A 15,581-nucleotide genomic window follows, 5' to 3' on the forward strand; every position below is an offset into this window, starting at 1 on the left:
GAGGTATATATTCATTCAAAACAACATGCTTTACATAAGAGTTTAGTGGTTACATCAATCCCCCAACAATAATGAAACTAGCTCTCCATGAATGGAGAGCTCAAGCTTACAACAATGGTGGAAATGGAAGAAAGAAGAGAACCCAAGGAAGAAGAAGGGTTGTTCCCACAGCTCCTAGCTCGCTCCAAGAGCTCCCAATCAGAGGAAATGCGTTTGGGTAGCAAAAGATGGCAAGTTCTTCGTGCATCCAAGTGAAACAGGGCAAATCTGCCATGTCAGCAAAGTTGGCGCTCAAGCCCCCCAAAACTGGGGCGCTCAGGCGCACGTCAGTCACTCTTCAGGAGCTGATGCATTGGCGCTCAAGCCCCCCAAAACTGGGGGGGCTCGAGCCTGATTTCAGCATAATTGTGTTTCTTCGTTTTTGCTGCTTTTCTTGCTTTTCTTGGTTTCCAGTGCCTTCCTTTGATGCATAGACTTCTTCCAATTACCTTAAGCACATAAAAGCAAGGATTAGTGAACAAAATATCTCATTAGAGCTTGGGGTGCAACCACTTAATCAAACTAAAAGAAAACAAGGNTTTACAAGGTAAAAAGTTAGGAAAGGGTTGACAATTTCTCTTGATTCATCACTGAAATCATGGTAAAATATGTCATTATCAAGAAGCTAGACTACAATTCAAGTCTTTTATAAGACTTTGAACAAAGATTAAATTGAAAGAAAAATCAGGGATATATAGGACATTGAAAATCACAAAATCTTTAGAGAATTGGACAATTCCTGCATGTTCAACAATAATAATAGAGTTATTTGGTAGCCTAAATGGGCTTAATTTTATAGAAAGTGACAAAATTCATTTTCTCATGGGTCACATGATCAGTGGCCCCGGTGTCAATAATCCAAGAAAGATTACCTGGTTTGTCGTCTTGGTCATTCCTCTGCATTTAATTGATTTTATGTGTAGGTTCAATAGCTTTCTCAATTATTCTGAGAAGCTTTTTCATTTGTTCTGGTGTGAGTGAGTTGAAGGCAGTATTGATGCCGCCTTGATGAACTATCTCTAGTCCAAAATTGCTCTGGAAGGCATTGACTGAATTCCAGTCACTTCTTTTCTCTTAATTGTTGTCAGTCTGTTTGTACCAAGGTGGATAATCGTGCTTGGAATAACACTCATCCACAATGTGATCCATCTTGTTGCAGTAGGAACATTGCTTTCCATAGCTAGGATTCCTTCCTCTGCCTCTTTCCTGGCCACGTGACCCAGCACCACGACCTTGATTTTTCCAGGTCTGGTCAGTTTTATATTTGTTGTTTTTGTCAGCAATTGGTCAGAACTCTTGTTGTTTCAGTAGACTGATTTTGGGTTACAATGCCAGTATCAGATCTTTCTTGTCTCTCCTATTGCATAATGAGGGAGAAATCATGATTGATGTTTTGCAGAGGTTCCATTAAGAGAATCTAGGTTCGGACAGTGTTATAGGTGTCGTTCAGCCCTTTCAAGAAGCATATAACGTGTTCTATTTCTCAGTATTTAAGAGAATTCTTTGAGAACTCACAATTGCAAAGGATCTTACAGGTACAATTGGGTATGGGCCTAAGGGATTCCAATTCTTCCCAAAGGATTTTTAAATCAATAAATAATTGATTAACACTTTTTTCCCCTTGTTTGATTGAATGAATATCTTGAAGAATGTCATAAATTTTAAAATAGTCACCTTTAGAAAATGTCTCCCTTAACTCATCCTACAATTCTTTGGCTTCTTCAACATATATCACACTTTGTGCAATCTATGGAGAAAGTGTCTTTATGATCCATGAGAGTACCATCATATTGCATCTTTCCCATGCATCAAATAAAGCTGCACTTTTTTTGGGTTTCTTGATTGACCCATCAATAAATTTGATCTTGTTCTTGGAGAAGAGAGTTCTTCTCATGCTTCTGCTTCAAGAAGAGTAATTAGTCTCAGTTAGGACTTGAGAGATGAAGGTTAGGCCCGAATTCTCCCCAGGATGTAAGTAGGTCTGACAGGGTTGGTGGACTGATCTGTGTTATCCATTGTAGTCTGAAGTAAGAAATAGTCCAAGAAACTAAGCAATAAACATCAAGAATGAAACCTGTGCAGCGGAAGTAGAGTGAGTATTAATCATGCTCTTGATACAATAAAAAACTGACCCAAACAAAAACAGTTGAGGCCTAATGGCCTTCGACCCAATAAACGCGAAATATCTCTTTCGCAAGAAGTCTCTTCAGTCAGATGGTAGGTGAGAGATTGGACAGCGAGACGCGAGAGAAAAAGGGGGTAGTTGGAGATCTCCACAGTGATTCAAGAATGAAACCTGTGCAGCGGAAGTAGAGTGAGTATTAATCATGCTCTTGATACAATAAAAAACTGACCCAAACAAAAATAGTTGAGGCCCAATGGCCTTCGACCCAATAAACGCGAAATATCTCTTTCGCAAGAAGCCTCTTCAGTCAGATGGTAGGTGAGAGATTGGACAGCGAGACGCGAGAGAAAAAGGGGGTAGTTGGAGATCTCCACAGTGATTCAGCATCAAAGCTCGGAACACCCTTCACTGGATGAAGAAACAGAAAGAAGATCGAAGAGGAGAAAGATGGAGAAGCATGGATCAAAGGTTAGAGTAAACGTTCCTCTATTTACTTGTGTACAAAATGTCCGTCTTGTGTATTGTGTATATCTCTATGTGTTACAACTGTTAAGAAAGGGGGAAACTCTATTTATAGAGTTCAAAGGGGAAAGGGAGAAACATAAACTTAAAAAGGAAGAAAACCTAACAAACTAAGTAAGCACGATTACTGTATTAGACAGTAATCCACCGAATATCTAGTTCTAATAAGAGAATTCCTAGAAATTAACCCCATGCAACTCCAAATCACTACAAAAATAAGGTCGGGACACTTCCACCACTACTCCTACAAACAAAGAATCAAACAGAAAACAACCCAATCGAAATTAGAAAACCAAGAGGAAAGGAAGCTTCCTCCTTCGCTGGGAATTAGAGTTAAAGAGATTTAATTACATTATCTAATTAGAATCAGAGAATTTAATTTAAAATTTTCATTACAAATCATAATTTATATTTTTCACGTAATAAAGTCATCCAGATTAATATTATCACATCGTAATAAAATCATCTAGATCAACCTTACCACGTCAATTTTATTGTTACAATTTTATAAAATTTATATTTTCAAAAAAACAATCACTTGATATTCTTCAACATATGAATACCATCCGGGTTTAAACCAAAAATTAATTACATAACTTAATTAATAAAAAATACAAGAAAACCCAATCATTGTAGGTAACAAATGTTAACATCGCATTTCGGACAGAATTAATTAAGCATTCTTTCTTCAGATGAAAACTATGACCTTTCACTACTAGTCAAATTTCAACTTTTTCCATAGATGAAAATTAAAGAAACTTTTTTAATAGTAACTAAAGTCAAATTTTACTAATTTTATAGACACAAAATATATTTAAGTTTATATTTTGATATTATATATTATAAAATAATATATATTGATATGTATTTAGTATGCACTATATATAAATATTGTAATATTATTTATATATAAAATATTTTATATAGGAAAAATTCAATACTAATATATCATGAGTTAAACTTTCAATCTAAAATGTTTAAGATATTTTTCTATTATATGTAACAGGTCAACTTTCTCATTCTTGATACTGGTTCTTATTAGTAGAATATAAAATGTTATAAAAAAAAAATTCTTACTTTCATATTTGGTAATGAGTACAGCATATGAAAGTAAGAATTTTTAACAAATATAAAATGTTACATGAGATACAGAGTGCTTACAAATACAACTTTCAGTAACTAATCTTTAACAAAAAAAAATAACTCCCAAGAAGTCAATTGAATAACTATTCCTGTATGCAATATTATTTTGGATGTAGGCCTGTTCATTTCAAACAATCTTTTCACTCTTTAGCTTCCCTTTTGGCTTTTCGGATATTCTAACCCATGAGGTGTATCTGTTAAAAATAGTCTAATGTTTAATTTAGTTCAGTATTAAACCGGTTTAACAATCAATGTTGTAATAAATACGTCTTAAAAGTTCTAACAATCATATTTTTGATATGGTATTTATATGTTTTTTCATGAAGGTCTATCTAATCACAACCTTGTTATAATTTAGTCTATATAATATGAAAACCAAAAACACAAAAATCAAACACCTTAAACTTTGTTATCAAAGAATTGCCATCACTCTTCCAATTCACCAACAAAAACTTTTTGGATGTGAGATATTTTGTGGTAATCCTGTCCAACCCCCGGCTGGTATCTTTTGCATAATTCAGGACAGCTATTAATGAGTAAATTTTCAAGATTTTTGAGGTTATCAGGGAGTGACTGCAGGGATGAACAGTATTCAATTACAAGCAGTTTGAGACAAATCGTAGAAGAAAGCCACTCAGGAAGCTCCTTAAGATTGTTGCAGTCAGCAATTACCAAGGAGTGTAGTTTGTTCATAGATCCTTGCAACCACTGAGGCAAAGTGACCAACTGTTGCAAACTTTTAAAAGCAAGAGACTTTAACCTTAAATCAGGGATTTGGTTGCCAAAGCCCATTGACAATTCCAACTCACAACAATTGTCGATAACCAAATTCTCCAAATTTGTTATGACATGAGAGGACAAAGATTTCAGTTTCCCGCAGTCATGCAAAGACAAATTTTTAAGACTAGAAAGTTGTATCCCTTTCAACAATGACTCCAAATTATCACAAGAGTTGAATGTTAGAGTCTCTAAAGAAGTCAAAGTTGAGATTTCTTGGTCCGGAAAATGAAGTTGCCTTGTGGTTATATGCAACTGGCGTAGGCTGATGAGTTTGCTTATTCCTTTGGGCAATTCTTGTAGCTCCGTGCATTGATTAAGGTTCAAAGTTTCCAAATTTTGCAGGTTACAAACTGAGCGAGGAAGTCCCTTAAGGTTTTTACTCCCAAAGAGACTGAGATATCTTAAGTGTTTCAACTTTCCAATGGAAGGAGGTAAACTCTCGTATATAGAGTTACTCAGTTCTAAAAACCTCAAGTATTTGCACCTTGACACCAATGTGTTCAAGAAAGCTTCATTGGTGGCTTCATCAGGAAAAATTATAGTTCTCAGACCAGTAGGAATGACAGCTTGGTCTAGCAGATTATTATCACTGAATGCCAAATGTCGAGCATTGGGAGATATTTTTGAACTGCGGGGGTATATTGTCTGAAACTCACCTTTGGCAGTATACATAGCAAGATCATGCACTAAATCATGTAATTTAAAACTGTAACCATGGCCTAATTCAATGAAATCTGTGAGAAAAGATCTTGACCACAGCTCACGCAGAAATTGAATGGCAATATCATGCATTGTCTCATTTTCCTTTGGTGGTGGAAGAAAACCAAGTGCCTCCCACAACTTAGCAACATAAAAGCTAAAAAATTCAGAACCCTCACAGAAAAGGGAGAAGCAAACAAAACAGGGTTTCAAATGGGAAGGCAGTTGATTGTAACTTATCTCAAGAGCAGGCAAAATGTCCTTTTCTTTTTGTGGCAAATTCCAAATCTTATCGTCTCTCATAGCCTCCCACTTGCTTTTACCAACCACAGAGAACAGTGAACTCGCTAAAGTTTTCACTGCCAATGGTATTCCTCCACACTTGATCACGATTTCCTTCCCAATCTCCAACAACTGTGGATATCTTTCTTCTTCCCCTTCTTTAAAAGCCGTTTTGACAAATAAAAAGAAGGAATCATCTTCAGAAAGGCGTTCTAGATGGTAAGAGTTGGAGGATTTGGTGCACATCATGGTAGCTGTCAAGTGGCTACGAGTTGTCACTAAGATTTTACACCCCTCAACACCTACATCTAGTATTTCCTTCAAATCATCCCATCTAGCTTGATACTCGTTCCACACATCATCCAGCACAAGCAAGAACTTCTGGCGTTGAAGTGTATTTCTCAAACGATTTTGAAGCTGCTCAGTCTCAATGTTTTTGAAGTTTTCGTTAGTTGGGTTTAAAGCAGAATTGAGGATCTTAATAAGCACATTCCTAAGCTCAAAATCACCAGAGACACAAACCCACATCTTCAATGGGAAACACTCGTCGATGGTGGTGTCATTGAACACCAACTTTGCCAGTGTGGTCTTTCCCAAACCACCGAATCCCAGAATGGAAACAACTGAGAGACTTTTGTCATAACCATCATGATCATGTTGTAGTAAAAGCTTTAGTATTTCCTGTTTTTCATGATGTCTTCCAATAACATTGGAAGGGTTTACGTGGGAATAAGTAGTATCCGTCACATGCACGACACGTGTATCTTGGTCAATGATTTGAAGGCCGAACGTGTTCCCATCAGCTGCAACTTTCTGCAACCTCTCCTTGATGTCTTTTATCTCATGTGCCATTCTGATTCGGTAAATGATTGGATTACTGGTTGAGAAAAAACGACGTACCTGTCTTGTGAAGCCACCGCGAGTGTTGACAACGTGCTTCCGCAACGCTTCACACTCAAAATCATCAACTAAGTCTTCTGCGTGGGAGAACACTTGCTTGATCTGTATCAGCCATTCACTCAGTGAGTTGCTCCTTGGCTTCTTTTGCTCAGCATCTAACAGGAAAGCTTTGATGAGTGACATACTCATTTTCATCTGTTGAAGATCTGCGTGCACACCGAGAGCAAGAGAAGCTTCGTGAACGGCTCCAGAAGCAAGCTTCCCTATGAGTGATTCTGCGAAGGTGAAAAGAAGTGATTCGGCCATGATGTTTTTCAGAGAGATCTGTGGGAATGAAATGCAAGGATACCTTGGTTTAGTTTGAATTGATCTAGATATCATTGTTTGGATGGTGGAGAGTTGCTCGTAGAAATATCTATGATGAGTAGTTCAAATATTTATGGTTGAATCATAAATACCATGGGTTGGCATGGGACACTCCTATTTGATTACCTTAGACGGATGATGAATCATAAATAATTGCCTTTAGATAGTTTATATAAGAAGATATTCTCTCAGTTGATAATATTTGTTTAATATTTTTATTTGTATTCGATTTTAGGAAATTTTTTACATAAATATGAAAAAGTTTGACGTTTAATGAATACTTGAATAAATTGTTAGATATTATTAATAGAATAAGATTATTGAGTAAGGAATTTCTTGATTCCATACTATATTGGAAAAGTTCTGGTACAATGTTATATGAAATATCTATTATTTTGTTGAAAAACATAAAGAATTTATTTATAATTATTTTGTCACAAATGATGCGTGGCTCACAAGCATAAGCTTAAAGAAGATTAATAAAACATCCAAGGCACTTTACTTCATATTCTTGAAGTTACTTTTAAAGTCAAGAATTACAATGAGAAAATACAAATCCCAATTTCCCCATGAAACATCAAGATGCTAAAAGACAAGTCAAGATGGTAAAAGATAAATCAAAAGATAAAATTACATTGTGTTTTACAGCTAACAAATCTACAAAATCTACGAAATATTACCTTCTAAATAAGTTTCTACAAACTATATGACTCATATGAATGAGAACTTTTCAAAGTGTTTAACAAATATTATATTTCTAAATTAAGAATAGAAAATAGATGTTGTGAAAATATAGAAACAATTTAAAATTTTTTTAGGTGTCAAATTATTTTTTGATATCTTATATATTTTGGATATTAATAAAAAATTATTAGGTGTTTCTTAACTGATAAAGAAATGTTATAAGTTGTCTTTTGAAAACAAACTTTGTAAGTTGTCTTTTGAAAACAAATTTTGTGATTAAAAATGCAAACAACCTAGTGTTAGAATTTTTAAGAGAGACACATGGGAGATTTGACATCAATGAGTGGTGAACAAACCTATATAAAAACCATGAAACCACATTCAACCTAAAACCTTCATATAATAGGTTATAATATTATCTTAGTCATTTCTAACCAAACATAAGACTTTCAACTCACCTTAAATTCTTAACAATCTTACCTTAAGGGTGAGTCAATTTTACATTAGAAAACCTCCATCTTAAGCATAAACATGTTAAGTACTTGTATCTTGGTGGAAACCCTTACTTTTTTACTATACTCTAATGTGGGAATTACTTTTCTAAAATAGAAGATTTTCAAAAATTACTTTTTTAAAATAGAAGATTTTCAATACAAGAAATCCTCAAACTTCATGAGGAGTATTACAAGTTTCTTTTCAAAACACACTTTTGTGTGATTAAAGATTGCAAACAACCTAGTGTTAGGTTTTTTAAAGGGGAGAGACTGAGAGATTGGACACCAATGAGTCGTAGACAGACTCCTATAAGATATCACGACACCACCTTAAACCTAAAATTTCATCTTAGTCATTTCTAACTAATGTAAGATTTATAACTCACATTGAATTTGCTAATAATATTTCTTTCAAGTGTGAGTCTTTTTTACATTGGAAGGCCTACCTATCAAGCAAAAATATTTTTTTAATTTTTTAAGTACAATTATTTTAGTGGTGACTCTTCCTTTGTATTGTTGCTCTAGAATAGGATATACTGTCCTTAAATAAAAGACTTTCGATATATACTGTCCTTAAATAAGATATTCAAGATCTTCCAATTGAGAACCAAAACATTTACATTCAATTAAAAAAGAAGACATAGTTTGCTCTTTCTTTCCTAAAATCTCATCTATATACAAACTGTCTTCATATACATATATACACGTGTATTCATGTGTAGTAAAAAAATCACTTCAAATAAAAACTATCATTTGAAAAGAGCCACCCCACTAGAAGGAAGAAATAGCTGAAGTAGTCGTACTGCATGATAGGGTATCTCTTCAATGTTGCTTGTGCTGTGCACGTTAGAATCAAAAACTCAAAATGGTTAAAAGCCGCATGGAACTACTGGAACAAATTAGAGTTTTCGGTAAGGAAGCTCCAAGGTCCTGATGCAGTAACAATCCTGAATAATAAAGTTCATAAATGTTTACATCTTTCAATGCAACGTCGTAAATTTTTATGCTAATGTGTCTTTTATTTGTAGCAGAAGTTACCTCCAAAACCCTGCAAATATCCTTAGAGCCATGTAAATAGACAACGCAATCCAGATACCAGTGAAGCCAAAGCTTGAGGACAGCACATATAAACTACATATGCTCACCAACGCCACCATAATCTGAGAATAATAGCAAGTACATAAGCAATAATGGGGCCACAAAGGAGGAGTTGGGGGCTGGGTAATCATTGCAATAATTCTTTCTAAGTACATAATAGCAATTAAATGGTTGTTGGTCAACATTCACAATATCATTTTTTTCCTTGTTTTCAAAGGCAAAAGGTTGATCAGTATTAGTGAATCATGAACACAATCTAAGATACTAGCTTGAATCTACAGAAGAAGTAATTTTTCTAATTAACTTACCATTGAGTAAGCGGAGTATGTGAAATCTGATGCCCCATAGTTGATTCCATCAAAAACAAATGCCAAAGCATTGATGGGTTGAGTGGCAGCAACATACTGACCAAGTATTCATCAAGTAAAGAGAGGAAAAACAGATGAGAAACTATGAAATCATTACATTGTTAGGAAGAAAGAGTGTTATTTTATATTGTATTGATGTTACTTACTGGAATGCCAATACTGATAAGTTGCAGAACACTTCTGTCATTTGTAAATAACTTAGAACCAAAGGGCAGTAGACTCATAAGAAGGACCGAGAGCACCAGCCCAAGAATCAAGCCAAGCTGCATAGTAATATTACTCAGGATAGGTGAATTAAGAGCATCAATAACTAAATAAATAATATTGAAGTAGCAAGTTGGAATACCTGCAGCACACGTGAGGCAGATTCGACAACCTTTTTGTAATCCCTTTTAGCAAATTCACTTGCAATAATAGCCTGAAAACAATCTCACTATTGTCTATATTGACTTGAATGTATAAAAGGAACTTACATTTGGGAAATAAAAACATCTCGGGAGTGAAGATTGATACGTGAATGATGATAAATATCACAAGGAGACTATGAGGATGCATGTAATTGACTTGTGAAATTAATGGACCGTAAAACTCTTCAAAATTACCTTTCTTTTTACTGTTATAGCCATGTTTGCTTGTGTTAATGGTAATGTTTAGTTAAGTAGATGAATTTAGTCTGATTTTGGACAGATTTGTACTTTTTTAATGATGGTGAATACACATCTTTTTGCTGATACCATTTATGAGTATGATGATGGTCTATCATCTGTCATGTTTTTTTTTTTCCTTAAACATGAATCAAGTATGGATAATAGTATGGTTATGCAGCAAACACTAAAATTGCTTTGTTTCTCTTCCCTTTCATGTTATTATGGTTTATGGTGTAAGCTGTCTTCGTTTAACATTAATGATGATTCTGAGGCAAATTCAATACAGGAGCATGTAGAAACTCACTAAATGCAATCAATAAGAAATTTGTATATGCTTTAAACAGGATTGACAATAATGGTATACAAGGTTATCAAATTCAAGAATTTATGTAAACTCGACTCGTAAACTTATAAGAGTCTACATCAGATAAAAAAGTTATATAAATAATATATTAATTCAAATAAGTCTATAAAATTATATAATTTTAAATAAATAAAATATATAGATATATTGTTCATAAAAATAAATATTGTAAAACATAAATATTTGAATTATTGTCATTAATTTTGATGCATTTCATTAAATATATAATAAAAAAAGAATTGTAGTAGTGCCATGAAGAGACAAAAGGGTACGAGAGATAGTGATAGTCAGGTCATGAAACCCTAAACTTCAATCGACCTCGTTTTTTCTTAATTTTTTCCTTTTTAAGCTCGTAGAATCGTTCCAAACTTGCGATTCTACACAATCCTATCGATTTCATAATCGATTCTACCGAGTTTACGCAGAAAAAAAGTTTACTTTCCAGTTAACTCGGAAGTCATGTCTAAGAACCTAAACTCGTACGAGTTTACGAGTTAACTCGAGAATTTCATAACCATGATGATATAGAAGTTCCAATTAGAAGTTTCGGGTGTCTTGCTGGCACATGCCAAGTATGGAATTGACAGTTGAATCGAGGCAGAAAATCTTGGAAACCTTTCATTGAAAATCTTGGAAACCTTTCATGTTGAATAGAAATGAACAAGAAGAACAAAATATAAGAAAAGACCTAAAAATCTATTATTGTAGGATTTTGAGTTGAATGCCATGTTATGCTCTTTTATATGGGTTTACTCACTATTCTATCGAATCTCCCTCTAGTAGGATATTTATTTTGACATTTCAAATGAGCTTTAGAAATAGGTTTTTGGACTCATTATGAATTACTTACTTGTCCAGCAACAGCCAATCCATCAGCAAGCAAAGATGTTGCCATCCAAATTTGTAAGCAGATTTGAAATGCAGCCATAGTTGTTGATCCTTTCCTTGCTGCTAGGGATGCAGACAAGGTCACACAGAAAGTCACAGCTCCAACTTTAACCAACAACAGAAACCCTACAACCAAGGGAAGAAAACTGAGTCAGAAACTTGTCCTTGAGAATGCATCAAAAATATTTACAGAAGACTACAAGAGATTGATCAAATTCAAGCGGTAGGAAGAAAAGTAATGATAAGAAATTAGGAAGCAGGAGATTTTAAAAGTAGAGAAGGAATAGATAAAATCATAACCATTTTTCAGAATCTTCCCAAATTGAAAGTCTTTCATTGTCGGAGGCAGAAGAACAACTTGTTTCATCAAACTCCACAATAGCATTATGGCTATCAAGTACCTATTAAATCATGTCACCAATGTGACTTCAGCTGGAACATCTTGTTTGTGTGATATATCCTTAATCATAAATGAATCTCAAAAGGTGAACTTACTGCGAGAAAATGTGGGCAATGGCTGCCCCACTGACTCCCAACCGCACTACGAACATAAGCAATGGATCTAAAAGGATATTTGTTGCATCTCCCATTACTGCAATGAAGTTTTACAAGTTACTGAATGAGAATAAGGTATTTCTCATTTTGTGTTTAGAAATAAATTTTAATTGATCTCCACTAACCCTTTAGTCTCTATCAAGATCTGATTCAAGAAATTTGAATGGATGCACATGAAACAACATAAAAAATATACAAAAATGCTAATCAGTCCCTTTTGTTTTTAATTTAAACGCAACTTTTCACGTCAGAACTTTTTCTCTCCCTTTCATAGCATCAATGTTGTTGATTGGAATCATTTATCCACATAAAGGAAATCTTAGTTAGGAGATTATGATAAAAATTGGAACACTAGAGGAAGTGATTTATCTAAATGGAAATCATATTATCAAGTAACAATTAACAGAGATCTAGTATCACCATAATGAACTGGATAGATATACTGATCCAATGTATAGAAGATGTGAAGTACCTGTAGCATACAAAGGAGTTTTTGTATCTCTGATTCCACGAAAAACTCCTTGAATTGCCATAGAAATAATAACTGCTGGTGCACCAAATGATCTCAGTGTCAAGTATTGTTGTGCTGGTTTGAACATAGGAGAATTCTGCATGAAAAACAATATGACAGTCATTTAAAGTCTTCTAAAACTATAGACCAAAAATAAAAAATTAAGGTTAGCTTCAAATAATTATTAAAGGGTTAATGGTGTTTTTACTTCTTGGAAAATGGATCGGTTTTGATTTTAGTTCCTACTTTTAAAACCATAAGTTTTCATCGCTATAGTTTTGAAATAGTCAAACTTTAGTCTCTGAAACTAATAATGCAGAGAACAAAAACTCAAGATTATAAGGACTAAACTCTGTTAAACATATAGGGATGAAAACTAATAGTTTTGGAAGTCAGGAATAAAACCAAAGATTAGTCACTTTCTAGGGACTAAAAACAGCACTGACACATTGTTAAGTCAGCCCAAGTGATTCATTTCATGGTTTGTCCAGAAAGTACTCACAGAATCAACGCCCATGTAATTCAACATCGGTTTAGCTGTAAAAATGAGAAAGAGAGTTTGTAGGACCCCAAGAACACCGCCAATAACTATTCCTGATGATGCTGATGGAATATAGGCTTTGCCACGGCCAACTGCAGCCTTTTTATCAGCATTTATTGAAAAAGTGTTGCCTTAAAAATGTAAATAAAAGTAAATTTAATACTTATAGAGTAAACCAGAAAAGCTTCAATTGAATGAACCATAAAATACAAATTCATAAATTTGAATGGTTGTTTGTCCTTGAAAAATATATATACCAGTTTTGTCTTCTATATCCACCTTTACATTTACATTAGATTCCTCAAGCAGAATTTCTTTTTCCGACTGATGACTTTGTTCAGCAGCATCTTCCTCAGCAACCAGAGAGGTTGTAACACTGACAAGCGGAATTATTGTAATTTTTGAGATTTGATTGAAAATAGCAATGGAGACTCCCACAGCAGCAAGCTCCACAGGGCCTACAAAATAGCAATAAATGCAGTCAATGGCAAGCTAGTAACTGGAAAATGGACAAAAAAAAAATTATGAAAGGGTAATTCCTACAGTAAAAGCTATAGTTCTTCTAACAGTTCATGGAAATATTTAGCATTGTTTCATCCCTAATGGTATGGATAATCTTTTGCTGTTCACCACTTTAACTATTTATGAACACAAGGACACAAGAGAAGAGAAGTATTAAAACAATAAACATAGTTAGCTACATTTATAACACTTCTATAGGCCCCTCAATCTTCAAGACATATCCCACTTTCTAGATTTTAATTCTATGACTTGTGAAAATGTTACCATTGTGACCATTCACATAGTTGCAGCACCGTTTGCCCTGTGTCCTCTTCATCATCATCATTCATAATATAACAAGAACAACAAAGGCGTTATCCAACTAGGTGAGGTCGACAACATGGATCTCACAATGTGGGCACCTAAATTTGTCCTCAAATATGAAACTTCATAAGGTCAAATCTCCAACCACTATGTCCTTGTAAGCCTAAAACTGGACTTTAGACACCCGTTGTGCATATGAAAAGTGAAAATCCCCAAACAGGTTGCATTACTAGTCAGCAGCAAACACCATAAATATTCACAAAACGTTAATTGTATCAGTCTAACAGTTTTCTGGGAAAATGTAAATCAAACCTATATGGCCGATGAATGCAGTATCAATTAGAGAAGCAATAGGATCTGCTGCCAAAGCCAGAGTTGTAGGGAGTGCAATATGCACTATTTCCAGGCCTAATTCATCATCTGTCAGAGCATTCCTGAAAGCATAAAAAAACATGGCCTCTTCAATTATCATGAATGCAATGTCTACCACAACTAGTAAAACAAGGAAAACTTCATCCAAGTTGAATCAAAGTCCTAAAACAGTGCAGAGCTAAAGAAACACAGTTAAACTGAAAGAAAAGATACAGTGCAAGCAATAATCTGTACCTTATACCAGAAAATAACATTAAAAAGGACATGATTCTTGAGAGCGGCTTCCTCTCAAACAATGGAATTCCCTTACACAAGTTTACCACTTTTCTTCTGGTATTCAGTAGTTGATCAACCGACAACCAATGGAAACTAGAAACAGTCAAAGAGCACATAATGAGAAATTGGATCAACAATCAACACCACTTTGACACGAAAGATATAACAGTGAATGAAAAAGGCTTCCATGACTCCATACTTTTCTCTCATAGATAGCCCAGATGAAAAGCATTATCATGAAGCAAAGGAGCAAATCAAATCATGTTACGTTTATCATATCACATGATTTGTTTCAATAGAAAAAGGAAAATCAACTTAAAATGATGAACAGGTTGTATCTGTTTGACACCAGATAGGTGCACATTTCAGTGAAGCCTCCCTCAGTTGAATAGAACCCAGATTATACAAAGTTTAGTGTATATTATACTATAACTAGTACTTTTGCACTACAATACAAGATAAATATTTAAAATTTACTTGTAAATTTATAAACATAATAAACAACTTTTTTAAATACAAATATTAGACTTAAATAATTTTTTAGTATCCAGTAAAAATAAAATTATATATGGAATCCTCGATGAAAATAAATAATGTTTCGTTTTATTTAGGGTAGATGTAGTTTCCATTATCAGTCAAAACAGTGACGTATATACATATTACTTGACCATATTACTATTTTGATGAAAAGTTGCAATAACAAAATTCTAAACAAAACATTTTTCTTTATTGAAAACTCATTATATGAATTTTTTTTTGGATATTCAATTTAAAGAATTTATGCTACTTAAATCTTATGTAAGTCTAAATTATATTTTGCAAAGGTGTGAAATCTTTAAAATTATTTATTATAATATCAATATCATGCAATAGTTAAAAATTATAATTTACAACTAATTCAATGTCAATATTAGATGACCAGATTGATATTTCAAATGTTTTTTAATTATGAAATTACTCAAATAATTTTTAATTCCAAGTTTAACAAAGACAGTTAATTATTTTAGATGGTAAAATGGACTAATGTTGGTCAAACATTTAAACGTAATATCGCAGGTAAAACATATATCTAGTTTTACATAAAAGAAGGACTTTTTCATCT

General features: G+C 33.8%; 2 protein-coding genes across 2 annotated transcripts; both read right to left on the reverse strand.

The window, feature by feature from the left end:
- Positions 1-3,859: 3,859 nt before the first annotated feature.
- Positions 3,860-6,886, reverse strand: LOC106769703 (disease resistance protein RGA2-like). The gene is made up of 2 exons (XM_014655428.2): positions 4,228-6,886; positions 3,860-4,023 (listed from the first exon to the last, which is right to left on the reverse strand). The coding sequence occupies exon 1, from the start codon at positions 6,869-6,871 to the stop codon at positions 4,256-4,258; it is 2,616 nt and encodes an 871-aa protein (XP_014510914.2). The 5' UTR covers positions 6,872-6,886; the 3' UTR covers positions 3,860-4,023; positions 4,228-4,255.
- A 1,733-nt stretch (positions 6,887-8,619) lies between these two features.
- LOC106769704 (protein DETOXIFICATION 42) lies at positions 8,620-14,761 on the reverse strand. The gene is made up of 14 exons (XM_014655429.1): positions 14,679-14,761; positions 14,438-14,572; positions 14,144-14,265; positions 13,264-13,464; positions 12,968-13,137; positions 12,427-12,562; positions 11,895-11,991; positions 11,700-11,800; positions 11,362-11,525; positions 9,847-9,918; positions 9,647-9,763; positions 9,441-9,536; positions 9,073-9,194; positions 8,620-8,981 (listed from the first exon to the last, which is right to left on the reverse strand). The coding sequence occupies exons 1-14, from the start codon at positions 14,687-14,689 to the stop codon at positions 8,921-8,923; spliced, it is 1,605 nt and encodes a 534-aa protein (XP_014510915.1). The 5' UTR covers positions 14,690-14,761; the 3' UTR covers positions 8,620-8,920.
- Between the last annotated feature and the right edge of the window lie 820 nt (positions 14,762-15,581).

The sequence above is a fragment of the Vigna radiata genome, chromosome 8 (assembly GCF_000741045.1).
Source record: "Vigna radiata var. radiata cultivar VC1973A chromosome 8, Vradiata_ver6, whole genome shotgun sequence".
In the NCBI taxonomy this organism is placed as follows: domain Eukaryota; kingdom Viridiplantae; phylum Streptophyta; class Magnoliopsida; order Fabales; family Fabaceae; genus Vigna; species Vigna radiata.

Excerpts from the sequence above, each read along its gene's own strand:
- LOC106769703 (XM_014655428.2), bottom strand. The coding sequence starts at position 6,871 with ATGATATCTAGATCAATTCAAACTAAACCAAGGTATCCTTGCATTTCA.
- LOC106769704 (XM_014655429.1), bottom strand. Across the intron at positions 9,764-9,846 it reads CTGCCTCACGTGTGCTGCAG|CTTGGCTTGATTCTTGGGCT; the intron begins GTATTCCAACTT and ends ATTACTATGCAG. Across the intron at positions 8,982-9,072 it reads ATATTTGCAGGGTTTTGGAG|GATTGTTACTGCATCAGGAC; the intron begins GTAACTTCTGCT and ends TTTATTATTCAG.